The sequence below is a fragment of the Lutra lutra genome, chromosome 3 (genome assembly GCF_902655055.1).
Source record: "Lutra lutra chromosome 3, mLutLut1.2, whole genome shotgun sequence".
NCBI classification, from domain to species: Eukaryota; Metazoa; Chordata; class Mammalia; order Carnivora; family Mustelidae; genus Lutra; species Lutra lutra.
In genome coordinates this window covers 58,232,065-58,260,050 of record NC_062280.1, presented here as the reverse complement: position 1 = coordinate 58,260,050, position 27,986 = coordinate 58,232,065, and the positions used below count along the sequence as shown (strand labels likewise).

The window sequence follows — 27,986 nt, the reverse complement described above, 5'->3', positions numbered from 1 at the left end:
TTTTGCTACTCTCCTTCTAAGAGAGAATCACTTGAGATAAAGTGATGTTTGGGCTCAGTAAGCTTAGCAAGGACCGTGGGCAGTGAGAAGAAAAAAATACGTAGTAGGGGCACCTCCGTGGCTCAGTCGGTTGAACGTTCCGCTCTTGGGTCTCAGCTCAGGTCTTGATCTCAGGGTTATGAGTTCAAGCCGCACACTGGGCCCTTCAGAGGATCTGTATTTCTATTCTGTGGTAGAGATCATATGGCCTGTGAACAGTGCTACATTAAATAAAAAATACATAGTAATGGTTACGCATGTAGATTAGTGAGGATCCCAGTGTAGTGGGGGATCCTGTGGAGCTGGGATGGTCGTGACAGAGCCTGGGCACAGAGTCAGGTCTCCACAATGAGTAGCTGAGCTTGCTGGCGAGGTAGGCAGGGTTACATTTATTGTAAGGAGTCTTCTGCTTTTTGAACTTTCCAAAGTGGAATTGAACTACGCCTTAAATGTGTCTAAGAGTTTTATTTGTGGTTGTTAAAATCAGGTTGTTAGGCTTGCAAAAAATTTTTTTAATGTTAAGGGACAAATTTTATACTCTCATATTTTCAAACTGTTACTTAATATAAGTGAAGTCCTTAGGTTAGTGTATTTATTATTTAGATGTGAGGTGAAAAAGATTCTCTCCCGGTATGAAACTGCTGAGCATTTGCTTTGAGAGCAGTTCAGGGTGTGCTCACTTCCATCTCAGACCGAACCATTTAACTTCCTCAAAAGTCATGTGTGTGGCGAAGGGCACAGGACTGTGGTTTCTTTCGATGGGTTAACAGGGAATTATCTGGTGTGAGTACAGTTTCAGACATTCTTCCTTGGTGGCTGCTGACGGTGAAACCACACGGAGCCCTAGGTTCAAGCTTTAGAAAAGTTACGTTCCTTGCTGCAAAGCCCGGGAAGCTCTCCAACTCCCACACCATTCTCACAGGGGTTAAATTTCACAAGGTTGGCCAGTGCAAAAGGCAGCAAGCCTGTGAATCTTATCCAGATGTCTCAATGGAGCCATGGGCCAGACTTAGAACGAGGTGAAGTCTGCCTTATTTGAGCATTGTGATGGAACTCAAACTTCGTTACACTCGAAGAGTAATCTTCTTTCCTTCCCCAAGAGTCTCAATAAAATTATCAGCAACTTTCAATCAAATGTTATTCAGAATTTGAAAACCTTTTCAAAAGTCTAGTGATTTCTAAATGACTGTATCATAAAATGATATTATCACCTAACTTCATGCAAGTTAATTTTGAGTCTCAGTAGATGTGTTCCTTAAGAGGTGTGAATATGTTAATCTCACATAAATTAGCCCGATTTAAGGTTGCATGGAGAGAATACTGAATAAAATCCCATTATTAATTGCATGTTGAAGGAGAGGGCTTTTTCTGTAGAATGAGCAAGTCTTTTTTTTTTTTTTTAAGATTTTATTTATTTGACAGAGAGAGTGACAGCGAGAGAGGGAATACAAGCAAGTCGAGGGGGGGGGGGGGAGCAGGCTTCCCGCCGAGCAGGGAGCCCCACACGGGGCTCCATCCGGGGACTCCGGGATCATGGCCTGAGCTGAAGAAAGTCACTCAACGGACTGAGCCACCCAGGCGCCCTTTAAGATGTAAATGAAAATGTGTCTATGAAAGTCGCTGACGGGGATCTGTGTTTCTGTTCTGTGGTGGAGGTCATACGGCCTGTGAATGGCGCCACGCTTCTTGCAGCTGGTGTTCTAATGTTCCCCGTCTTTGTCTCTCAGCAGTCTCTGGTCCCAGCCCACCCCATGGCCCCTCCCAGCCCCAGCACCACCAGCAGTAATAACAACAGCAGCAGCAGTAGCAACTCAGGATGGGACCAGCTGAGCAAAACGAACCTCTATATCCGAGGGCTGCCTCCCAACACCACAGACCAGGACCTGGTGAAGCTGTGTCAGCCGTAAGTAGCTATTCTCCTTGGTTGTTTTCAGCCAACAGATAGTTCTTTTATCCTTTATCGTAGTCTAAAGGGATATCAGTTGCCGTACAACAGGCAGTTAGTGCAAGTGTGAACTCTCATTGCCGACAGGCTGAGGATGACGGTTCCACGTTTTCAGTCCTCAGACCCAGCATTAGCATCAACAGAATGCTTGTATGACGAAATAAATATGGGAACATCTTCTTGGCAGAATTTGACTGTATTGGCATAGAAGAGGTAAAACGAGAATTTTTGCAGAACTTAACGGCTGGATCCTTTTTAGGACTGCTCTTTTTTTTTTTTTCTGTGGTAGTGCCTCTGGGGGCCAGTCTGTCCCATAAGAAGAGAAACTTTGGCTGTTACCATTTGTCTGAAAGGTAGTTACCATCCGACTGAATCTCAGACGTGTGTAAGCCTCTTCATGTTAGCCGGGAAGTAATACTGTCTTCACTAGCGTCAGCAGCTTTGTGGTCTGGTTTGTTAACCCCCCTCTGTTGGGGAATTCTAATTTCCAAAATTCCTCTTTCTTTTCCCACTGCCACCCTCTCTGAGTCTCGTGAAGGAGTGTGTGCGTGTGTGTAAGGTTCCAAAGTAAATATGCATTATATGCTAATGTTGTTGAAGAACGGGCTATAAATATGTTACTTGGCAAATGACGTTAACTCACCAAGTAAGAAAGCACTAATGTAAATCAAGGCGCCAGAAGCACTAACTGTACACGGCAGGGACCATTGTGTAAAGATTAATCACTCTGAGCCCTAAAGGCCTCCACATCTAACAACAGCTTTTATGCATCCAAAGACAGTAATGGCCCCTACCAAAAAAAAAAAAAAGTTTTACATAACCATGGAAGAAGATGTCCACTCAAGAATGTTTCCTAGTCCCTGAAAAATATTCCCCTTTGCCAACATCTGATGAATGGCATCTCCTTTCTGTTGTCCTGGGTAAAAATACAGATTTGTTACTTATATTTTAGGAAAAAGAATGTTTGAGAACTTGGGCGGTATTTCCAAATTGGAACTAAAAGGAACATCTGGCCTTCCATAAGGAGGTGGTGGTGGTTTTCCTTTGTTTTGTTTGTAGAGCGAAGGGTGGGATGGTGGGTGGTGTTCTTTAGGGTCCGGAGAGTTCTTCTGAGGCCGCTGCTCTTAGCACTCTCCCTGTGCCTTTCCTGGGTTCCCCTTTTGATCAGCCTTCTCAGACTTTTTTTTTTTTTTAAGATTTTTTAATTTATTTATTTGACAGATGGAGATCACAAGTAGGCAGAGAAGCAGGCAGAGAGAGAGGAGGAAGCAGGCTCCCTGCTGAGCAGAGAGCCCAACGTGGGGCTCGATCCCAGGACCCTGGGATCATGACCTGAGCCGAAGGCAGAGGCTTTAACCCACTGAGCCACCCAGGTGCCCCAGCCTTCTCAGACTTTGTCCGAAGTCCTTTGCCATCAGGCAGTCGGGTGCTAGGGACTACAGCTGAAAGCAAGTCTAGCCCTCGGGGTTTGTCATGCGTGGCCAGAGGCAGAGGGAACTGGGCCAGCCGTGCCCTGCCCTCTTGCAGCTGTTCAAGACCACAAATAGGCCTTCTGCTATCTTGTCTGCTGCTGGTCTTGACTGGCATCTTCTTATGCCTTTGCAGCATAATTACAGGTAGATAGAGCGCCATGAAGTCTAAGGAGCTAAAAATAAAACTGTAGGACACAAAAGAGTGAAGCTAACCCTCAAGTTCTTGAGGTGTAAGAGAAAGGAGAGAGGATTTCAAAAGACAAAGAGTTCCTCAGCTGGTTTTGAAGCATGTAAGGTGAGTTTTAACATCAAGGAGAACAGAGTTCAGTAACCGTAAAATAGTAAGAGTAATGCCATGTTCCAGGTATAGTAAATGTGTACTTGAAAAGTGAAACTGATAATTTTCATTATTGAGTGAAATCATATTCCAGAGGAAGTCGAAGAGCATTTCATCTCTTTTCCTAGAAAATTTACCCCTTTTTTGGTTCTCGGTCTCTTGAATGTATGTGGATTATCTTACTATGTCTCCGTGTGTTGCTGTTATCAATAGCAGCGATAAACGTTTGGCACCATCACTTTCCCAGTATCGGCAGAACCCCGGGTTTGATACTCAACTCCGAAGGTGGTGCTCCTGATCTGCGTTATGTAGAGGGGGGACCGCAGCCGTATCTGTTGAAAGCTTCATTCCATTTACCACAGAGCCTCTAGTAAGGACAGTTTTGACTTGCTGGAATTCTGTGTCTTAGAATATAGAGAGAGGGAGAGGAAAAAAGAGCATTCCTGTTCTGGGCTTAATTGTTTCCAATGAAGACTACTAGTTGGTGATATGTACGTGACTCATCCTATTGGAAAAGTGACTCATCCTACAGCCTAAAAAACCCAGTGGACATAATTAGAGATTTTTTTAGAAAAGTCGGTATCAAAACTGCTCAGAAAAGATAGGTGTAAATTCAGAAATCTGAAAAAGAAAAAAAATGTTTTCGAATTACAAATTTAGCGCAATAATTTCAAATCGACCCAGTGGGATGAATGGCAGGAGGAGCAACAATGGAAACAGATAACTTGGGTACCCCCACCCCACCCCGGGGGGGTCTTGGTTATTTCAGAGGCTTGTCCAAAAGAAAGATGGGAAAAGATTCTAAGAATGTTTGTAGTAGTGACCTACTTCCATACAAACAGTGCATGAGTCTAAGGCAAGAATGATAAAAGAGTTGTGAAAACTGGAGAGGAAAGCAAAAAATATTTTTAAAAAGCTACGTTTGGAGTTGAATATTCACATGCTGTGTTAGAAGAAATGGTGGGGGGGCGCCTGGGTGGCTCAGTGGGTTAAGCCGCTGCCTTCGGCTCAGGTCATGATCCCAGGTCCTGGGTTCGAGTCCCACATCGGGCTTTCTGCTCAGCAGGGAGCCTGCTTCCTCCTCTCTCTCTGCCTGCCTCTCTGCTTACTTGTGATCTCTCTCTGTCAAATAAATAAATAAAATCTTTAAAAAAAAAAAAAGAAGAAGAAGAAGAAGAAATGGTGGTGAGTGAGAAAGCATCCTCACCCCAAGTCAGATAGAGACTCCTGACCCTGGAAGTACAGATCACCGTGGTTAAGGTCACAGGACAGGGCTCCGGCTGGAGGGACCAGTTGCGTTCCTGGCTACCCACAGAGTCTAGGCTGGTCAAGAACCAGGTGGAGATGGGATAGTGGCCGCAGTGGTAAGCTAATAGGGGTTGAAAGTAGATGCATTCTCTAGGAGGATTTAATGAGAGAAGTGGACCAGCTCTGGGAAACTTCTAAACTGTGGTGGGTGTGTGTAGGAAATGAGGTTGGAGCTTCATGACTGTTGGAGGCTGCTGCAACTTGGCTTCTGTTTCTGAGGAGTTTCCTGCTCAGAAAGTCCATCAGCACAGTTACCAGCAAGTTTAGGGAATGGAATGATCTGGGTAACAGGAAGGAATGATCTGTTACCCCAGGACCTCAGACAGTTTGAATTTTCTCCCTTCTCTAATATCCAGCCAAATAGATGACTTTGCTTGACTTTGGTACCATTTTATTTCTCTCTTTCAAACTTCTCAGGTGAATTTGCTGGACAGATGAGCCGAGGGCTCTTTTTGTTTCCACTTCCTTTGCCACCTTAACCCTTGGCATTTTGCCTTCAAGTTCTCACCTGAAACTGCGCTGGCATCTTCCCTCCATCTTACCTTATTTGGTCCTTAACGTTTAATAATAATGTTTCTGACGTGTTATGCGAAAGTGGGACATACAGCAGTCTTTTCTCTGGCTCTTTCCTACTCTTACCCATTCTCCTCAACTCTTTGCTCTTTGGATTCCAGTTCTGGGCTCCTTCTTCTATAGCCTCATTTTCCTGTAAGACTCTTCTCTACTGTCCCCCATTTTCTACACATTTCCCAGTCTCCTTTTATCACCTCAAATTCAACACTGCTACCTTCCTCTCCAAACGATCGTGTTTCTAAATTTAACTCTCACCTCACCTTGAAGCTTTGGAGCAGTGGTTGAGTATTTCCTGTCACTCTCTTAGTACCCAAGTCCTGCAGATTCTGTGGCCTTTCTTCTTCCTTCTCACTGCCAGAAGAATTGGATGTTTTCTCCATTCCTCCCCACATTGTGAGAAGTGAGAACTATTTGCTCCTGCGGCTGCCTCACCCAGGCGCCTCCTCCCCATTTCCCTATCTTGATTCTTCAAGGCCAGTGCCAAGGCCAAACTTATCCTGCCTCCTCCATGCTTGGACCACACTAAATTCTCCTAGTTTCCTTTTCTGTGTCACCGCCTCACAGTCAGCATCTTATTTTCATACAGTTCTGCTCTCCAGGTGCTTGTTCCACTGTCCCACGGTGTGTCTGTGATGGTATATAATGCTGGCAGTGCATCATCTTTTTTGTTTTAAGGCTATTTCTTTAAGTGAACTCTGCAGCCAATGTGGGACTCGAACTCATGATGCTGAGATCCAGAGTCCCATGCTTTACCGACTGAGCCAGCCAGGCGCCACCATGTTTCGTTTTCATAGATTTCTTACCTACTTTATGAGATCACGGTGGTCAGCATGGTAAATGTTTGGTACCCTAGACTTAACCAACCACAGTGGTAGGTAAGGCTCCTTGCCTCCTAATTCTCAGGAGCCTGTGAAATGGGTCAAAGAAGGTTTAAATCATGAAGTTGTGATTAGGATTAAATCAAGTTATTTGAGGAATGGAGCTGGTCTGCTGCCTAGAACACAGTCGTCATTGAACAAATGTTAGTCTCCTTTGTGCCTGTGTCTTTGCTTCTCAAAACCCTAACTACTACAGTAAACTTAAATTATATGTAATCCTGCATCTATGGGAAGGGTGGGGGGACCAGATTCTGATTCTGAAAGCTGGGAAAGCCAGGGAAGTGGGTTATGTTAACATAGCTACATAACTGTCCACCGTCTTCTTGAGGCTTTTTTCTTGTACTTGGAAAAGACTGGTTTCAGCTTCATGATTTATTTTTTTTTGTCATAATAATGACTATAGCATGTAAATTTTCCATTGTGTCCAAATTGTCCTTTCTGAAGATTTAAAAGCAATATCTGTGTGTAAGGTTTGGTTCATCGTTTTTTCTGGTTTGCAGTAGGAGCAGATTATGTGTCTCTGTTGGCTATGGCGAAGTAGCTTAGAGGTTACTATGGTATTGAAATCTCACGGGAAAGTCTAGATTACTCCATTTATCAACAACTTATTTTGAAGCAGAGAGAGTCTATTGATATTAAAACAAAAGAAGGTGTTTCTGCTCCTCCTACCTTCTATATCCTTTCTTTCATTCCCAAACCAATCTTGGTCAACCATTTTTTGTTCTTTCATTCAAATAGATACCTAATTCATTTCAAAGCGCAATAAAACATGATTTCAGTGTTAATGTGAAATTAAATCTAGCTTACAGTATTTTAGCCTGGTACTAATTAAAAGGAAATATTTTTTGAATGTCATTCATTTCCCTGGTTGTAATACCCAATACATTTCATTTCCTTTCCTTTGTTTTCTGTTTTCTGCAAGTCTGCCTTATTCTTTTGAATATAATACAACTCTTCAAAAAAGGCAAAACAGAAAAACAATATGGTCAGCAGAGGTAGACTTAAACAACCAAACCTAATCAGTGCAGTGTTCTGTGAGAAGTCAGACGAAGACTTTGTTAACCTTGACGCCAAGGCACTGGGGTCACTCTCAGTAGGAGAGGGCATCTCGACTTTGAAGGGCAGGGACGATTTCTCGCAGGGTGAAAATAATAGTGTCCTCCAGGCCTCAGAAGGTGCCCACGTGGTGGGACAGTGCTTGGCTGTTTAAGAAAGCGCACCGAACAATTCTTGGTGGATAGCTGTGATTCAGCAATTATTAGTTAGCAAGGCTTCTGGTGACCAGAGTGAAGAATGTGGTTATGGGGCAAAATGGGGCTGGAGGTAGAGGTTGGGGGCATAGCATTAGCACTTTGCATAATAAGCTGAAATGTTTGGAGTTTTTTCTTCAGTTGCAGAGGAGTTAGCGCTTATAGTGGAAGAGAAGCATAATTCAATGTTTGTTTGTTTTTCTTCCTCTCTCAGAATGATAATTCTACCCAAAGTAGGAAGGTTGGGTTGGAGGAGACTCTCATAGGTGAGAGGAGATGGAGCCCTGAGCTAGGACAGTGATAGGAAGTAGGAAGAGGAGAAGGTGCTGGGGCTGCACGAGGGTGTCTTGGAGATAGAACATCGGGACTTGAGCATGATTAAAAATGACTGTAAGGTTTTAGCTCTAAATAAAGGGAAAACTTGAGTTGCATTAACTGAGAGAGAAAGCACAGGAAAAGAAATTAGGGCAACTATCAGGAAAATGGACAATTTGAAATGATTATATTCTTTCTCTATATATCTTTATTTATCTCTCTAACTCTAAAATTTCTTTTAGAAATCTATTTGCCGAAAGTTGTTTTTCCTCAGGTGTCAGGGTGGATCAGTTGATTAAGTGATTGCCTTTGGCACTCAGGTCATGATCCAGGGAGTCCCAGGATCGAGTCCTGTATCAGGCTCCCCCCTCAGTAGGGAGTCCGCTTCTACTCTGACCCTCCCCTCTCTTGTGCTCTCTTATCTTCTCTCTCAAATAAATAATAATAATATAAAAAATAAAATCTTAAAAGTTGTTTTTTCTCTACAAATGAAATAAAATGATCATCCCTGTAATCCAAAATGATTAGACTACTTTCAGCAAGATAAAAGGTTCTAGTAAGATGAATATTAAAAACGTTTACCCAATTATGAGGTTACCTTCAGTGTTTACTCTGAAAGTAACAGTGAGCCTGCTTGATCCAATATCCTGAAATCCTAGGTAAATTTTGCAATTTATGGAAATTATATAACATGAGAAGGATAAAAGTTCAAAACAGTGATCCTGTGGTGAAGAAAAATCATTCCACCCAAGAGAGAACTGGTTCTCACTTCCATATTGAAGAGAAATTGTAGAGCTAGGTGATCCAAGGTCATTCAGGTATTTCCAGATGACTCAGTCCCAGAAGTCTGAACATACCCTGAGATACTGCATTTTTTAAGAAAAGAAACACACACACACACTCTTTCTCTCTCTCCATGAATTCTATACTTTGTATTCAGATAGCTATACAGACATGAAAGACACAAACCAAAGGTTTTATTGCCTACATGAGGCATCAGTCCAAAGTCAGGAGTATGAGTTTTACTGACCTGATGCTCTTGGTGTAGGGTTAAATTAGAAGCTGATACAAGGAAGTGATCTCTCCTTAAGTTAGAATTCACTCTTCAGGTGTTGTTTTCCAGGCAAGTTGTAGTCGTGTCTTACTGATGGTGTTGGTGGTTGATTGTGTTTTATTTTACTCACACACACCAAATAATGAAAGACCGACAGACCATTTTTTTCTTTGGCATTGACTATCTCAGATAATTGAACTGTGGACATGTTGAGCTCTGTTGTATTCCAAACCCATCTGAAATTTTAGGTTTTTTAAAAATTGTATTTTATAAGACTACTGAAAACTGTATCTAGCAAATTTTCATCTCTTAGATTCCTTTGAAAGTCAGGGAAAGAGAAAGTTAAGTCGACAAAAACACAGAGTGCAGAAAGATAGTTGTTCTCTCACTAAGTGTGTCTCTTAAAAAACGGTACTTTTCTTTATTGACTGATGTACTTAAAAAAAAACCTCCCAAAAAGTGAAATTGAGTTATAATGAGTTTTGTAGAGTTAATCATGGAAAATTCATGCCACTTTTGTTTTTATTACTATTCTATAGCTTCTTGCCCATGTACAGATATCATTTATCTTATGAATAACAGGATTTCTTTTAATAAAGTTTTAAATGTTTTTGTTCCATAAAGCAGCTAATTTTTAGCTTCTTGAGAGTTCTTTCTTGATCTAGAAGATTCTTAAAATACTAATACGAATAGTTTCTGGGACTTGGTTTTTTTCCTGTTATTGCTAGTGTAGTAGGATATCACATAATAAATAACTCACTGAGGGTTTAGGCAAAGGAACTTGGGCATTTTGGTGAAAAGTGTGGTCTAAGATGTGAAATTTTCAGACTTTGTCTCTTTCATTTAAAAAGGCAGCCTAGGGGCACCTGGGTGGCTCAGTGGTTGAGCCTCTGCCTTCGGCTCAGGTCATGATCTCGGGGTCCTGGGATCTAGTCCCGCATCGGGCTTTCCCGTCTGCGGGAGCCTGCTTCCTCCTCTGTCTCTCTCTGCTTGCCTCTCTGCCTGCTTGTGATCTCTCTCGGTCAAATAAGTAAAATCTTCAAAAAAAAAAAAAAAAGTTTATAAAAAGGCAGCCTAATCTTCTGAGTACAAATATTGTATTACTAATTGTAATTAAGTCTCTCTTAATGGACAACATTCCAGTGAAGTTCTATACTCAAAGATCAAAACATGAAGTATTAGAGACTAAGCCAGAATTCATATTTGTGATTTTTTTCTGAAAACAAGTCAAGGGGCGCCTGGGTGGCTCAGTGGGTTAAAGCCTCTGCCTTCAGCTCAGGTCATGATCTCAGGGTCCTGGGATCGAGCCCCGCATCGGGCTCTCTGCTCAGCAGGGAGCCTGCTTCTCTCTCTCTCTCTCTCTCTACCTGCTTCTCTGCCTGCTTGTGATCTCTGTCAAATAAATAAATAAAATCTTAAAAAAAAAAAAAAGTCAAAACAGATTTGTGGATTTTAAGACCCAACAGTATATTTAACTTCATCTTTTTCTTACTCATTCATTTCTTGACTGTGCCATAAAGAACCATTTTCTCGTTCATATTGTTTCATTTCCATTCATGGTAAGAAAGAATTCTGGCCTGTACGGTAGATTTTTGACATGCCAAGATACAGTCTAAAGACTTTGGAAATCCCAGAATTTCACAAAAGTAATTTTAGCATTTAAAAAAAAAAAAAAAAAGCCACACAAATACCTCCTTTCCAGTAGAGAACCATCTCTTTCTTAGACCTCTCTCAGCTCTTTCTTCACTTTGATCATCTGAACTACCAGTTGGTTTTTATTAAGTGGTGGACAGTTTTCAAAAATTAACACAATACTTAATCCCTCCTTGAGAGTTACTGCTATACAATTAGAACAAAAACCTTCTTGAAATACGGACTGTGGGTGATGGGCTACATGACTCACTTCCCTCTGCCTAATCCCTCCACGAGTCAAATATATGCTGCAGCCAAATTAAAACTAATTATAGTTAAGAGATTTCCAGTGTCTTTGTCATAAGTATATGAAGCTGCAGATATTAATTATTGCCAATATTTGATATTTTGGCAGAAAATTTCAGTGATGTCTGTTGTCTGATTTATCCTCAGTGTAAAATTGGCTGGTAAGCATGCATATTTAGAGATTTAACCCATCCTCCTTATTGTCAGTTGGCATTTTTCTTTAGGATTCCTTTTTGTTACTCTTGTATGTGATTAGAGCCATTCTCTCCTGTCTCGCCCAAATACCGCACAAGCTTTTGGCACACCAGTGTTCATACTAGCCTTAGCAGGATCTCATTGGAGGCCAGCACTGAAGGTAATGGCCATACCCACAAGAATTTCTAAAAGAGCAACCACTCTTTCTCTCTGTGAGCAGTTGGAATTTACTTTATGCTCATTCCATTTTCCTTAAGAGGAACCTTAGATTTCTGTAGCAATGGCTGGGGCTATTTAACCCTTATATGAGAGTAAAGGTCCTGTCATCAGGAATAAAAGCCTTTAAAATCTTGATTTGGCCTTTGTGCTTGGTTAGACTTAGAATTTCTTTATTGGGTGATCACGTACCTTAGAAATTTGCAGTCTCTTTCTTCACCTTTCCTCATTTTCATTTCAAAATGAATGCATGTGAGAGAAAAAACCTGTATAATGTGTAAATACCCGTGTAGTGCCAGCAGCTAAGCTTTGTCACATGCTTACTGTGTGCCAATATCTCTGTCAATTTATTATTTAATTTCAAGAACAACTTTCTGAGCCATGGTATTATCCTTGTTTTAAAGATAAAATGGAGAGAGGGTTCTTTCTCTGATGACTCAGGAAAATACAGCTGATAATGATGGGGCTGGGACTTGTACTCGGACGGTCCGACTCCAGAGACCATCCCCTGAACCCCTGTGTGTTCTCCTTCCTAAGTACACCCCAAATGCCAGCTCATCACCTCCATCCTCCCCTCGCCAGCATCCATGCTCCTCTGTTGACCACAAGATACAAGAAGACTCATTTCTCCAGAACCCTAGAAGAGACACACAGCTGTGATAGTCACGGTAAGATTTTGTTAGAAAAATCAGCTTTCCTTAAGTGCGCTTAAATAGCCAATAGGATCAAATTTCAAAGTAAAGGCAGGAGGACAGAGGAGGAACTCGTTTCTCTCCACAACTAACCAAGTAATCTGTTTCCATGTAGCTGGCTCTATGAAACTCAACTTCTGGTTAGCTGAAGCATGTGCAGCCCCCCCAGATCACACAGCACACAGAGGGGACCTAGTGTGGCATCTGCTTGGTGCCTGGGGTTAGTGCCTCTACGGAAAGAAACATCTTGCAGGGATCACTGTCTGACAAAATCAGACGCACTGCTTTAGAAAATAATGGACTCAAGAGAGCATTATAGTTTGCTATTAGCATAAATAAGGCCAAGCCCCTTTTGAGGAGAAATTGAACAGAAGTGAGTGGGGAAATTCCATTCCTTATTAAGTACCCTGCCTTTGATCTGGCTAGATGTTGCCCCAGACACATTTCTGGCTCCCAAGGAGGTTCTTGTCTTACATAGAAAATAAACGTCACACATCACATGGGCCAGAATGTGATGGGTCATAGGAGAGTGCAGAAGATGCTACAGAAGTTACAAAATGGGGAGTAATTGCATGTGATTGGGGGGCATCAGGAAAAGCTTGGCCTTTGACAAAGTCTTCAGAGTGGGATGAGTAGCTTCAGCTCCCTGTAAAGCCAGGACTAGTCTGGCCACCTGCCGTTTTCACTAAGACCATACCATGAGGGATTTTAATGCCAGAGGAAGGCTTGTACTACACTGGGAGTAGGACAGTAGATGATGCTTACTGCCTCGGGGTTTGCCCTTGATGGAATGGGAAGAAGGGAGTGGGTCCAAGGACGAAGATGATTCAAAGATGAGTGTAAGATTTTGAGTCTAGGAAACCAGGAATTTGATACCATTACAGATGAAGGGGATCAGGAGGAAGAGCTTATTTTTCTTCTTGCCTGGAAATTCTCATCCACTCAGGAAACTTTTCAAATTGAGTACCTATTTGCTTTATGAGTTGGTGTGCTGATTAAATGGAAAAAGTGCATTAGTTCCAGACTAGGGAATCTTCAGTGTAGGAGAGAGACTAGTGATTACCCATGTTTATTCACCAGTGGAATCGTGTATATTAGAAACTTGCAGTCAATACAGTCCTCATGGTCAACAGTAATATCTATATATTCCTCCAACATGTAATTATCTTCTTAAAGTTTTATAGTTCAGTATTTGGGGCTTAAAACTTTTTAAAGGTTGCTTTTTGTTTGATAAAGTGCTTTGCAACTCCCTTGATAGGATCATGTGGTTTCATATTGGGAGACTTTTAAGAAGAGATTTTGTAACAGAGATGTGGGACGGAGTGGGAGGAGAGGAGGATGAGTTTCCCTAAATGGGGATCTAGAATTAGTGAGGAAGTACACTCATAACACAGACAAACCTGACCAAGTTCATGGCTTTACCCGGGGACATGGGCTCTTTCTTCTGGCTGTGCCCTTGCTGACTTGGCTGTCCCAGGTTTAAGCTTGTCCACATTGTCTGTGGGGCCAGGGTCACTTGTCTTCTTTATTTTTCTCTTTGTCCCATGGCTTTTTCTTGCCTCCTGCCTCTGTTAAGTGTCAAATGTCAAGAGGGAACCTTTATGAAAAACCAGCATTTTTTGAATATCCACGCTTACATGCATAGTTTGAGAGTTTCAGCTTTGCAAAGGCCGGTTTCTGACAGCATCAGGCCTGTTTCTTTAACGATGAAACAAAGATGCAGTCATTTGTGATCCTAGAAACAAATTAGGCTGCCAGCCCCTTTGGACAGGAGCACAGATCCTTTCCAGGTTTTTTCCAAAATGTTGCATTGTCACCCTTAAATCTAAGCCATGAATTATGAAAATATTACTGTTATTGCCTCTTTATAGGCATAGCTTTTGCTGCTCCAGTACTTAATCTACTTAAATGGCCCTGTGTAGTCGTTTTACTTAGCTGGCTAGATAACATTTCATGTCTTCAATTTTTCCTACTATCCCTTTATTCATTATCTTTTTTTGTTTGATACCATGCAGTTAGCTGATAAAAAGCCATTTAATTTTGACTCAGGTTTTTGAGACAAAAGAATTTGAGCATTTATTTAATTAAAAAGTTTATTGCATTTTTTTTTCCCCTCTCCAGTCTGAATCACAGAATTTTACATCTCTTCTAGTCAAATGGCTGTTGATGAGGAGTGCTCACCAGAATTAAAAATTGCATGGCTGTCTGGGCCCTTCGGTTTCTGAGTCAGAAGATTTGGAGAGCCAGCTACGGAGAGTGGCAGTGTTGACATAGAGTTGTACTAACGAGCACAGTCCGTGGAGCCTTTCATCTGGCTCTGCCACTTCCTGAGGCAAATTTCTCAACCTCTTTGTGCTGTAGCTTCCTCACCTGTAGGATCAAGGTACTAAGAGTACCTACAAGACAAGGTTCTTGTGGGGGGACTAAAGGGCTAATGGGTGTGGAGTGCTCGCCCCATTTCCTGGTATGTATTAATGTTACTGCTACCATTATGCATTGTTTAAGCCACCCAGAAGTTTCTGGTGTACCATCCCAGTTAAGAGGTTCTGAATCAGTCCCTTCATATTAAAATTGATAAAACTCAGAGAAGGCTCAGAGAGGATTAAATGACCTTCTTTGAGTCAAAATTAGGAGGTGGCAGTCCTAGGAATAAATCCCATTGTCTCTGGCAACACCCCCCCACCCCACCCTGATTTGCCTCTTTCATAGTAATCATAAACTCTGCCCTTCCTTACTCAGGAGTAGGAAATATCTGTACTTCAGTTTCCTGCCAAAGAACGTAACTTTAACCTCTCCACTGCCACCTCTGGTCAAAAGCTGTTGGAAGAAATTAGGTTTATGAAAAATGGCCTGAAGGATTTGTAGTTCTTTTTTTCATCACCGAGCTTCCCAGCCTTGTCATGGCAACACAGAAAAGGGGAATGTTTATATTTTATGAGATTAGTATTAGATTCGATTCATATGTCCACCCGTGGTGAGGCTGCTCAGTGTTGGAACGAGAGCCTCCCTCAACCCCTCCAGTCTGCAGCGGCTGCTGGGTCCATATCCCCACATCCATGATAGAGCTACCCCAGCAGGGCGGTGTAGACACTGTTTTAGTAGGAAAGCTCTTCGCAAAATGAAATCGTTAACGGAATCTTTAATAGTAAAAATGTTTCAAATGAATGGGTTTTTTTTGGTTTTGGGGGGTTTTTTAAGTATGTATTTTATAAATACAAAGAACATTTTAAAACTAACCAGGGAGACATCTTCTGCGTGATGCATTCTGTTAAGCTGCTGGCCCTTGGTTTCGGCTCAGGGCCTGATCTCTCTCAGGACCTTCCTGAAGTAATCAGATCCAGAAGCTAGGGAGAACCAGGAATATTTTGTTTTGATGTTGGATCTCAATTAATGCAGCTGTTCGAATGCCTCATGATAGATACTGAAGTCCAACCAGGAGCACCTAACCCTTCCAGTCACTACCAGTCTTCATGAAGTCATGCTATCATGAGTCACCATGGTAGGCAGCTTATTGTCGTACCAACCAGCTGTAGGATCGTGGTTGAGGGTGGACGCCAACTCGTTGTACCTGCTCCTGTCATTTGTTTGAGTGTGATGCGTGTGTAGGCCGTTTGTATGGTTTTATAGGAATGGGCATGCGCAAACTTGAATCTCCAAAATGCCAACGCAGAGTTCTAACTTTCCTAATCTGTGACTCATTTTTAAGAAGTTGAAATATACACAGAGAGATGGCAGAGGACACATTTGCCCGGCGTCGGCATTTGAAGTGACTTAATGGGATGGTTTGCCAGTGTGTTAATGTTGTGCCGAAGGTTTGCTTGCATTTCCTGTTGGTATTTTATTTCAAGACTAAGAAATAAAATTCAAACAGAAAATGGTGGAACTCCTAAGGCATCTCTTCAAGAACCTAACTTGATAACTGCTGTCCTGGGGAGTGTGGATTTTATCCCTGGATGCAGCACAGAGGATGCAGGAACAGAGTACGGGAACCACATAGCTGTTTGCCCTTGTGGAATCTCCCCTCCACCTCGGCACCTGGGAATCTCGGGCCCCAGGTGGTCATCTGACATATTGTACCTTGGGGGTGGCTCTTAGGGAGACCCCCAGGAGGAAGTACCTTCTGGCCTTCAAGCTGGGCCAGATGAACTTCCCCTAAGCTCTGGGCTTGCTTTTGTTCTACTGAACATTCAGTTTCATAATTTCCTTCTTAATTTTGAAGACTAGGAAGTTGTGAGCCAAATTTGTATCCCCTGTTGGCTGTTGGCAGGAACTCCCTTTCTAATTGGCCTCTCTTTGTAACGCTCTACTCCTGGGTTTATTTTTTCCCTTCACCTTGAACTCTCCATATCCGTTTCTGTCTTGGGGTGTTGGTGTATATTTTTTGCCAGCAGTCTCCAAAAACTTTTTTGGAAAGAGGCAGAAATTAATGCTTCCCATGTTCTCTGTCTTCGACTACCCCTTTTAAAAATCACAGCAGGTGGAACGTTGCTTGGTCCACTCTTGTCAGTTTGTAAGGCAATCCTTCATGTCAAAGTGACCTGCTGGAGGTTGCTGGTATTTTAAAATATCTAATGGCATTTCCATTGTAAAGGAAAATCGGCTCTCTTCTCTTCCTGCCCCTATAAAGACACAAGTGAATGCACAACTGTTCCTCGACTGTCATTGAACAAGAAAAATCAGCAAATACGCACAATCATGATTTCCAGCAACTCTTAGCTTGATTGACGTCTTTTGTAAAAGGAAGTTGTTTATTTTTTTAATGTGCTTTCCTGATACTTATTTTCACTTGGAATTGACTTGAATCAATTGCCTTGAATTCATTGTCCCTCTTTTTAATGTTTGAAGACTGAAAACATTCAGTAAGTTGCCTGGATATGTGTTTTAGCCATAGGAGTTTATTTCATTTGCTTTTTGGTGGCTTTATAATTCACAATTTAAAATATTTGGTTCTAGCTTCTAAACCCCCTGTGGGCTATGCATCTGTTTCATTCTCTATCTACTATGAGTGACTGATAAGTTTCCAGATTTGAGCTTGAAGGAACATTCTTCTTCTGGAAGTAGGTCACCATAGTAGAGTTTCTGTGCGTTTCCTCTCCTACTGTCTGTCCTCTGCTTTCCTTTCCGTTTGGCTGTCTGTTCTCACAGTACCAGCCTTTCCTGAGCTTGTGCAGACAGTTACACTATAGAGCAGTGTCCCCCTCCAGCGTGTCCAACGCTCACAAATGTCCAGGAGGAAGAATTTTAATAACACATTGAAGAGAAACGAGGAGGTGACACTTTATAAATGATCTCAGATCACAGCAAATTAGGCAACCCTCATTCTCCCCTCATATTGCTGTTAACTTCTAAACCTCCCCAGCAGCAAGATCTTAGGAGTGTTGCTGTCCCACGGACACAGTTGCCAGGATGTGTCACAATCTGAGCCTGTCCTTTCATGTTGTGGGCCAATATGAGCCATAAAGATAAACATCTTTGGGTGTGTGCCTAACATCTGTGTACCCTGATGCTGCCTTCATCTGCACAAAATGTACAGGTAGGCCCTGTCTCCAAAGACAGGTAAACTCACATGCCCTAGCTCATTGACCCCAAATGGTTTTAGTTTACATGTCATGTAACTAGTTTACATGGGGATGGCTGCAAAATCCTCTATCATCTGCTGCTGCTCCCCCGTATTTTTCTGACCTTGTCTCCCTCACTCTCTACTTCTTCACTCCAGCTATGGAGGACTCCTGAGGATTTCTCCAGCCCACCAGGCCTGCTTTGCCTTCCAGCCCTGTGTTGCTTTCCCTCCCCTCCCTGCTTTGCTCCTCCCTAGTCCTCCTGCCTCACTCCCTCCCCTCTTTCAAGAGTTTGTTCACATGTTACCTTCTCAGCTGGCCGACCTTGGCTACCTTCTTAAAAACTAATCTATGGCCACTTGACCTTGACATTGTTAATCTCAATCCCCTTTTTTCCCTTGTGTTATTCGTCATAATACTGCCCTCTAACATACTGTGTGATTTGCTTATTTTTGCTTTTATTATTATAAGCAAATACCATAAATGTATGAATAAGATGCTTCTTTATGCGGCACAAAGTCCAAAATATGAGTGTAAATCTCTAACTGGAGAAGCATTCTTTCCTTGATAGCCAAACCTGGGACCTGTTTCTGAGGCACATATGTCACACACAACACACGCATGTGCACAAACACTCACTGACATGAGCAATTAATCTGTCAGTGAAAGTGGATTACTCCACGCCAGAAAAGCCCATAGTGAAAATGAAGGCTTTAGAATTTGCCACGGGGACAAAGTTTGTTTTCCCCCAGGATATGTATTTTTTTCTCTCTTACCCTGTTTTTCTTATTTATTTATTATTATCTTATTATGTGTATGTTTCTGTAACATACCAGATAGTTTTTGTAATAAGGCAGGCTACAAATTAATAAATCTAAAAAGAAATGGTAAATAAATCACCAACCACTGTAAGCCTCCAGGTCGTCATTGGTAACATCAGCAAATTGAACTGAGATAAGGAACAAACAAGTAAGTGGCAACAAACCGCCTCATTTCCTCTTTCCTGTCAGAATTGCTAATAAATTGATGAGAACATTCATTCCTGCTAGGCCTGGCTGGGCTTCAGAATCCTTCCCTACACAAATAACCGTCAGAGTTGGCATGTGAAATGAAGGCTATTTAAAACCCTTGGCGAGTTCCTTTCAGCCCTGTGGTGTAGAAGAGGGAGAATTATAGGGTTCCTTTTTGTCTTATTGGGGGCCTAGAACTTTGCTTGCTTCCGTGTTTTTTGATACTTAATATCTCTGCATAAAAATGCATTAACAGGGCAGGGATTTGTATCTCTCAAGTAATCAGTAACTGGGCTGTCTTCCGTTTAGTCAAGAAATAGGTTAATGTATCAGATTTTCTGACCATGTGGAGTTTTACCTTATATGTTTTATATGAATTGTCAATTTTCAAAAAATAGGATGCAAGGAAATACATTTTTCTGTCATGATTCAGGTTACACTTAACACTTGCGTTTCAGAGTCGTCATCAGGGCCGATTATCATCGAACTGTGCTCCAGCTGAAGAGCTGCTTACGATGGATTTCTTGCCAATCAGGTGCTTGATCTCCAGGTCATTCTCTGTGTTTGATCAGCCCTGGTGACAGTCATTAGAGAGGCTCTTTGGGCTCAGCCACTGATGACAAGTGGGGCACTTGAAACAATTGACCTTTGTCAATAAGCCATTTCCTTCCTGCCTTACTTTCCCTTTGTCTTGTCTTCCTTGCCATTGATTTTTACCTTTATTTTATCCGATAGGTTATGTCTTTTTATGACCCACATTACGTCCTTTCTACAGCAGGACAGGTTGTCCATACATGCACAGATATACAAACATATGTACGTACACATACATGCACACAACTTCTGTGTTTGAATCATTAAGTAGATGGATAATGTTGTATTTACTTTTATAAGTAAAATAATGAAATAACATCAACTAGATAATCTTTTCATTCCTCTGGTAAAGACGATATTTTGAATGAGTTACCTTACAGAATGTCTGTAGGGACCATTTGGAGTGTCAGATGCATACACTCCCCCCCACTTAAAGAAATATCCAATATTCTTTATGGGTGGATTTATTTAATAATTTCCTTTCACGTTGTGTTTGAAGGGCAGTAGTTAGCATTCTTTAGTTGGATCACAATGAGAAAAACTTGCTTCAGGTAATAAAAGTCGAGATAATGACGGTGCAGGCCATTGTTCTATTCTAGAGTGGTCAAAGTTCAGAAATATTGCCCCTGACCATTTGCCATGCAATGGACAATGTCTAATTTGTTACCCTTTATTTTAGCCTCCTTTCTCAAGCATGAACACTAAATTAAGACTGAGATCATGGGAAAGCACTTTGTAAGTATAAACAGTCTATTCAAATAGAAAATTACGGCTATCAGAGCCTCTCTTGGTTTGCTGCTAGGCTAGATTGGAGATATTACCCATGAAATGCAGCAAAATTCCTCAGTTGAGAAATGTTGTGATTCCTGTGATAATCTTACATGGTGTTAGAGATTGGTAAAACTGTAACTCTCAAAAATTGCACATTCCATGGTTGAAAGTGGTGGCCAGGCAGACCTTTGAGTTGGTTTCAGCCGTCGTATTCAAATTTGGTTGTTTATACCCATACTTGATGACCTCCAGTGAGGAAACTCATTAGTCTCCCTCCTGCCTTGTGTTCATCACCATTCCACATCAAATAATTGTCCAGTACTCCAGTCCTACTTGGTTTCTTACATCAGTGAAATCCATTCTTGTGACTGTCCTCTGTGTCACTGGATATTACTTGGTTACTATCAGTGGGATTAAAAATAAGGTAAAAAATTTATTTAAAAAAAAAGGGGGGGGGGCGCCTGGGTGGCTCAGTGGGTTAAAGCCTCTGCCTTCGGCTCAGGTCATGATCCTAGGGTTCTGGGATTGAGCCTAGCATCTGGCTCTCTGCTCAGCAGGGAGCCTGCTTCCTCCTCTCTCTCTGCCTGCCTCTCTGCCTACTTGTGATCTCTGTCTGTCAAATAAATAAATAAAATATTTTAAAAAAATAAGGTAAAAAATGATGTTTCAGCAAGCACAGCATATTGTTAGAACCATTACATGAAAAATTATTGTTCAAGAATGTTGTGTTTTTGTAGGGTTGTGTTCACTTTCGTGGTTATATGGTTTGAAATGTCTTGTGAGCAATATGCTGGTTTTTTTTTTTTATTGAAATGAAACCGTTTGAATTATTATAGCTACAGAGGCTAGAATATTGTTTAGTCTTTTAAGCATTTGCTGGCCCTTACTTAGAAAGGAAAAGACATCCATGGTTCCACCTCTGCGTTAATACTAACGGTGATTTATGTTTTTAGCTAAAAGTCATTCATTCTTTCTCTGATAATCATTTCTTACATGATTTAAGTTAAAGTACAAAGACTCATTCTTTGACAATGGTTTTGCACTTCTTTTTTTCCACTGGTAATAAGAAAGGATCTCTTTTTTCATAGTACTTCTGGAAAAGCAAGCATTGAGTTTTCTTTTGTAGCCATTCCTCTGCAAAGTTAGCTGTTTTTCTGAAAAGGAATGTTTGCATAATAATTACATGTAGTTTAAATAGATTAAGGAACCCAAATGAAAAATAAAAGTTCTCTATGGTGTTATTTTGGAAGCTTTAAGAAATGTTCAGAATTCTGCAGTGTTCAGAGGCTTTTGTTATTGGACCCGAGACCAGTAGGCTGTTTTTGGTTCTTCCATTGCATTGTATTGCCTTTGAAGTCTTAGCTTTTAAGAATGGCTTAAAACAAATGAAAGGCTCAGTTGGAGCCTTACTTTTTGAGAGAGTTAATGTGTAACATCTCTGGCTTGCTGGCTGTCTCACTCAAACCCCATTTCTTTGTTGGTTTATATGTCTTTAGTTAGGAGTCCAGGTTAGAGAATGGAAGCTTAAGTCTGTTTATGACATGGTAACTTATCACCTCAAGCTCAAGTCAGATCTGATAACTCGGGTCAATTTAGATTAAATTTAGAAATAGATACAAAGGAGATTTGGATATTTTCTGTGACTTTTCTGTGTCTTAAGGATATGATGATTCGTATTTCATATAATTTTGCTACACAGAATCTCCATTTAGGAAAACAGGAAAGTGGGTTATTAGTCCGAAGGAAGGAGATTGGCTCAGTGCCACATTCACCACTGGGAAAGTCCCCTGGCTGCTACACGTTTTGATTGGTTGGTGACTGTGTCGTATCAGCAGTTAAATATTTTCATTTAAATTTTATTTAAAGTGTTTATTTAAAATTTCATTTAAAAATGTTATTTAAATATTTTTATTCACATCTGGGCTGGCATATCTCAGTTACAAAGTACATTCTGATGGTGAATAATGTTGTAGCCCCTCTCCGATAAGAATTGTAAAGACCCGTACCAAAAGAGGTCAAAGAGCTGAAGCTCTAACTAAATGTTGTCGTTGTTGTTGTTGTTTTTCTTTTTTGTCAAGATTTTATTTATTTGACAGAGAGAGAGAGATCACAAGTTGTCAGAGAGGCAGGCAGAGAGAGAGGGGGAAACAGGCTCCCCACTGAGCAGAGAGTCCAATGCGATGCCGGGCTCCATCCCAGGACCCTGGGATCATGAACTGAGCCGAAGGCTTAATCCACTGAGCCACCCAGGCGCCCCCTGTTGCTGTTGTTTTTAAATGGGCAGGCATGGGAGGTGTTAAGACCCTGGAGACTAGAGAATAGAGAAGGCTTCCCAGATTGGGAGAAAATGTGTTTCTCGAGTAATTCAGCAAATATGTATTGAGAGTGCTTACTATGCTAGGTTCCGGGAAATCCAGGGTGAAGTTAATACTACAGACCTTCACTCTGAACAGTCACTATCTGCTTAGGGTACTAATTATGACACCATGCGCGCCCTAGCCTGGAATGAATGCTAAAGTGACGTCCACCCTTCTGAAACTTTCACCCATGGCATCATGAGGGAAAAGAATTCCTACCACTCAGCATCCCCTTCTAGACTGACAGCCATAATTGATTGAATTATATTTAACAATTATTTAACAATTGGAACAGACTCTAACCAGTCGAACAAACACTGGCCACCTGATTTATTCTCATTCTGCCCACCCACTGGGCATTTCCCTCATTTTGTGGTGGGATATAAAGGAATGCAGTTTACCTGGTCTGTCTTCTCAAAAAATAAGAGAAAAAACATATGATTTGGAGTTTAGAAATGTGTAACATTTTAGAAACGGAAGACCTGATCTCAGGCCCTGGACCTACGAGTTACAAACAAAGGTTGGTTACAAGCCCACCCCAGGAATGCACTAAATATTTAAGTTTCATTTTCTTCATTGTTAATATGGAAATCATGTATGGACTGTGGCTTTCTAACCTGTGCTGTAGGCTGTCTTAGGAGTGAGCTGTCTCAGGTCTCCATTGAGAACTTCCCCATAACCCCTTACTGTTGGTGTCTCCATAAGGCTGCTTCTTCCTGCTTGAAAATGATAATAAATTCACTCTTTCTTCCCTCTCCCATATTTTCAGGTGCTCTTTATAAACGGATTATTTCTGGTGTGACAGTATCTGGTACAGTTCTCTCCTGAGCAGCAAGCTGTCTGATGTTTTTGTCTGCTAGTCAGTAGAACCTGAATGCCCTACAGGTTACTCACCTTAGCATTGTGGGTTTTTCAATGGGAAGAGAAAGGGCTCTACTTTCTGTGGTATTCTACTAAAATTATTGTGTAATCTTGGACAAATTTGCCTGAAACTTAGTCTCCTTTTTTGTAATATAGGGGTAGAATGCAAAAATCCCAGTGTTACTTTTAGGAGAGAGAGAGAGAGAGACATAGCCTAGTTGTCATATAAACCCCCTAACCCAGGGGCACCCCCCGAAAGAGGCTTCTATCATATGACTCTTGTCATCATATTTTAAGTTAAGGGTTAATGGTGCATCACCAGTTCAGTCTGGGGAGCCATTGTACACTAGACTCAGTTTAATAAACTTTTATTTGAACATCTACTATGGGTCAGGCACTGTGCTAACTGGTGTCACTAAGATGATGTTAAGTAGAACAAGTGGACACTCTTGGAGCCCACTGTACCTGACACTTGTCTGTATTACACACTGAGTTTTCCTTTCTCTCCTCTCTAGTCTGGCATCTAGCCTGAGTGCTCGCAAGTAGTAAGTACTCAGTAGGTAAACAAGATGTCATTGTTGTAAAGTTGTTTGCCATCCCCGTGCCCATGCCTCTTAAAAATTAAATTCTAATCTCTTCGTTTTGAGTAGCATATACTTGTATTTTCATAGAACACATTGGTGTTTCTGTATATTGTTAGAGTCCCGAATTAAAATGCTCATCAAAGGGCACCTGGGTGGCTTATTTCTTTAAGCATCTGGCCCCTGATTTCGCCTCAGATCATGATCTCATGGTCCTGAGAGCCCCACACTAGGCTCTCTGCTCAGGGCGGGGGAGTCTGCTTCTCTCCTTCTTTCTCTCCCTTTGCCCCTCCCCTGGCTCACATGTATGCACTCTGCACTCCCTCTCTCTCAAAATATATAAAATCTTTTAAAAATAAAACGCTCACTAAGGCAGGCAAAACATCATAGATGTGGAAAGTAGTAGAAAACTGTATTTGTCCATGTTCTGTCTCTGAGTAGGACTTTGAAAGTATTTCAGAAAGGTAAGTGATCATAGTTTAAAATTCATAGAGGAGGAACTGTTGCCTTTTTAATAATACCTGTTGGCCCACTGAGTATTACTGCTTACTGGTTACCTATTTTACCTACTTTACTAGCTGTTGTGAGGACCACGTGAGTAATTAGTTATTAAAAATAATAGAAATAGGTCAGTTTTACTGATTTCATATTGACTTTTAAAAAATGTAACAAGTTAAAAAAGAAGAAGAAAATGTCCATTCATATTGGTAACTTCTTAATTCCAAGTTGTTCATAGCATTTGACCAACAAAAGATAGGCTATGAAATAAAACATATACTGGCAGGTTCTACAGTATTGTTTTTAACATCAGTCTAATTTCAGTCAGTAAATCCACTTTCTTATGTTCTTGAACTTTGAAAAGATACTATCTAAAGAATTTGTTGAATTAATAATACACAGGAAAATTAGAATAGCTATGCTGTGGTCTCATCTTTAGGATGTGTTATTTTTAGTTTCCAGAAAGGAGGTGAGTTGTCATTATTCTCCTAATGTCAAAGCAAAACCTATAAGATCGTATTTTACCATCACAGATGCTTCCCAGGAGCCCGTCTTTTATCATCCACCAGTTTTCTCTGGTTGATTATTAAATTTTACTGCAGGTGACTCATAGCAGAGGTCACAATTTGCTATAAATGGTAATAATACACATTAATATCACTGTGTGATAGCCAGTAACACAGCCCGTAATTAGAACCAGTAATCCGATAGGTTTAATAATGAGACAGGAGGCCCCACAGAACTCATTCCAGTTCCGCATGCAGCTTGGGACAGACCCTGCTATGATTCAGCTACAGCGCGACAACAAAATGTGGCTGATGTTACACTGCCAACTAATGTTGGTTTGTCGTTTTCTTGTGGATTTTATGTTTTGTTTTTCTTAATTTTATGACATTCAAGGAGAATTTCTGAAATGCTGAACAGCCATTTTTGAAGATACGAGTAATGGACACTTTTGATTTTACTTTAGGAATAGTCACTGCAGGGATGTCCTCGGTGGCTCAGTCAGTTAAGCATCTGTGTTTGACTCAGGTTGTGATCCCGAGGTCCTGGGATCCAGTCCTGCATCGATAGGCTCCCTGCTCATGGCTTCTCCTTCTCCCTCTGCCCCCCCCCCCACTCATATACACATTCTCTCTCTGTCTCTCAAATAAATACATAAAATCTTAAAAAAAAAAAAAGTATTCATTGGAAATCAGGGTACATCTTGCCTAGGTTGCACAGAAAGGGGAATTGCAGTCCTTCCTTGGATATAGCATTTGACTGAAGTGAGCATTTTTAACCCAAGCAATAGCCCTCCTCCTGATCTAGGCCGTAATGACAAAGTCATGACCATAATTTGGTTTCATCAGTAAGTTTCTATGACATGTGTTTCATGCCTTGATGGCTTTTTAGGTTCCTTTTTCCAGTTCTTAGGACATAATCACTTTTTCATAAATCACTTAAAGAGCCGTGGTTGGTCTTGTAATGGGGTGATGACAATGTAAAATTTTTCCTAAAGGAAAAAAAAAATCCCTTCTTTACTGCTGACTTGATAAATGCCTCTTTAGGTTTCTGATACAAACAAATGATGTGGAGGCTGCAGGGTGCAAGGAGAGTCTGACCCCCAGATATATGCTCTATTTCTCATGTAATGCTGACTTAACAGTCTCAAGAGGAGACTTTACTACTGTGTGGACATTTAAATAAATAGGCAGCCGGCATCGTTTAGAAATGAGTTTGGCAGCTTTAAAAATAATCTCTGGTTGGGTTTTCTTTGCATTTATACATTTCGCATCGTACTTACACGTTTTGCATCTTTTAGTAGCAGTAAGGGACACTAGCAATGTCTATTCAGATATTGAAACATATCTAGGAACATACCTCTCAGATGATTTTTTTAATTGAGAGATAATTGTTAGTTTCAGGTGTATAACGTAGTGATTCGATATATGTATATATGGGGGAATAGTCACATCACAGTTACACTCACTGATCACAATCAGTCTAGCGAACCTCTATCACCACACATAGTTCATTTTTCCCCTTGTGATGGGAATTTCTAAGATCTACTTTCTTAGCAACTTCCAAATATATAATACAATGTTATTTTTTTAAAAAAAGATTTTATTTATTTATTTGACAGAGATCACAAGTAGGCAGAAAGGCAGGCAGAGAGAGGAGGAAGCAGGCTCCCCACTGAGCAGAGAGCCCAATGCGGGGCTCGATCCCAGGACCCTGAGATCATGACATGAGCCGAAGGCAGGGGCTTTAACCCACTGAGCCACCCAGGTGCCCCTATATAATACAATGTTATTAATGAGAATCACCCCACTGTACCTTATACCCCCGGGACTTATTTATCTTAAAACTGGAAGTTCATACATTTCAACCACTCTCAGAAGACGATTTTGCCTCCCACAGAAAACCAAGGTAGGATACCATGCCAAACTTGAATAGAAGTCATCTTCTTCAAGGAGAAAGGGGTTAGATACTTTAGACAAATTTCTGTAAATGACAGCAATAACATAGCTGCCCAGAACTCAGGGCATCTTAATTAGCCCTTTGATCAACATGTTGCTATCACTTAATTTCACAGGTAATTTTACCAGGTTTTGAGATGAAACACAAGACTGTGAAATGAAACTTCTGTATCATTGCTAGGTAGAACAAATGGTTTAAGAAAATTCCTACCAGGGGCACCTGGGTGGCTCAGTGGGTTAAAGCCTTTGCCTTTGGCTCAGGTCATAATCCCAGAGTCCTGGGATCTAGCCCCGCATCAGGCTCTCTGCTCAGCAGGGAGCCTGCTTCCCCCCCTCTCTCTGCCTGTGTCTCTGCCTACTTGTGATCTCTGTCTGTCAAATAAATAAATAAAATCTTAAAAAGAAAGAAAGAAAGAAAGTTCCTACCAGCTTTAGTAAACTTTTTTCTTAGAGAATAGTTTTTTTATTGAGTTTTCTCAGTATTATGAGAGGACCACATTAAGTATTTTAATTAGGTTGTAAATGTTTGGAAAAGATAAAACTATATTAGAGGTAAAATTTAAACTTTTAGGTCTTGCTCACATTCATTTATCCACTCAAATATTTATTGTGAGATTTGGAATGGAAGGGAAATTGAGGTGTGAGATAAAATTATTTGAACAATTTAATGCACTCTGCTGATTCATTTTATTTTTTTTTTTAATTTTTTTATTTTTTTCAGCATAACAGTATTCATTATTTTTGCACCACACCCAGTGCTCCATGCAATCCGTGCCCTCTACAATACCCACCACCTGGTGCCCCCAACCTCCCACCCCCCACCCCTTCAAAATTCTCAGATCGTTTTTCAGAGTCCATAGTCTCTCATGGTTCACCTCCCCTTCCAATTTCCCTCAACTCCCTTCTCCTCTCCATCTCCCCTTGTCCTCCATGCTATTTGTTATGCTCCACAAATAAGTGAAACCATATGATAATTGACTCTCTCTGCTTGACTTCTGCTGATTCATTTTAAAACAGGTGGTGCTCTATCTAGTTCAGTTGTCCTATCCCCTCTTCATTTAGGGATAGCCATTGGTAGGTAT

At 41.1% G+C, this 27,986-nt stretch overlaps 1 protein-coding gene across 10 annotated transcripts in view; it reads left to right on the top strand.

The window, feature by feature from the left end:
• Window positions 1–27,986, top strand: part of RBMS1 (RNA binding motif single stranded interacting protein 1) — a 213,570-nt gene that overhangs the window by 119,265 nt on the left and 66,319 nt on the right. For 7 of the 10 annotated variants that reach the window (XM_047721891.1, XM_047721893.1, XM_047721888.1 and 4 more), the window contains one exon: window positions 1,767–1,942. In XM_047721891.1, the coding sequence (XP_047577847.1) occupies window positions 1,767–1,942 (176 nt within the window). The remainder of the gene's footprint in view (window positions 1–1,766; window positions 1,943–27,986) is intronic. The other 3 variants (XM_047721889.1, XM_047721898.1, XM_047721892.1) reach the window with 1 other exon arrangement.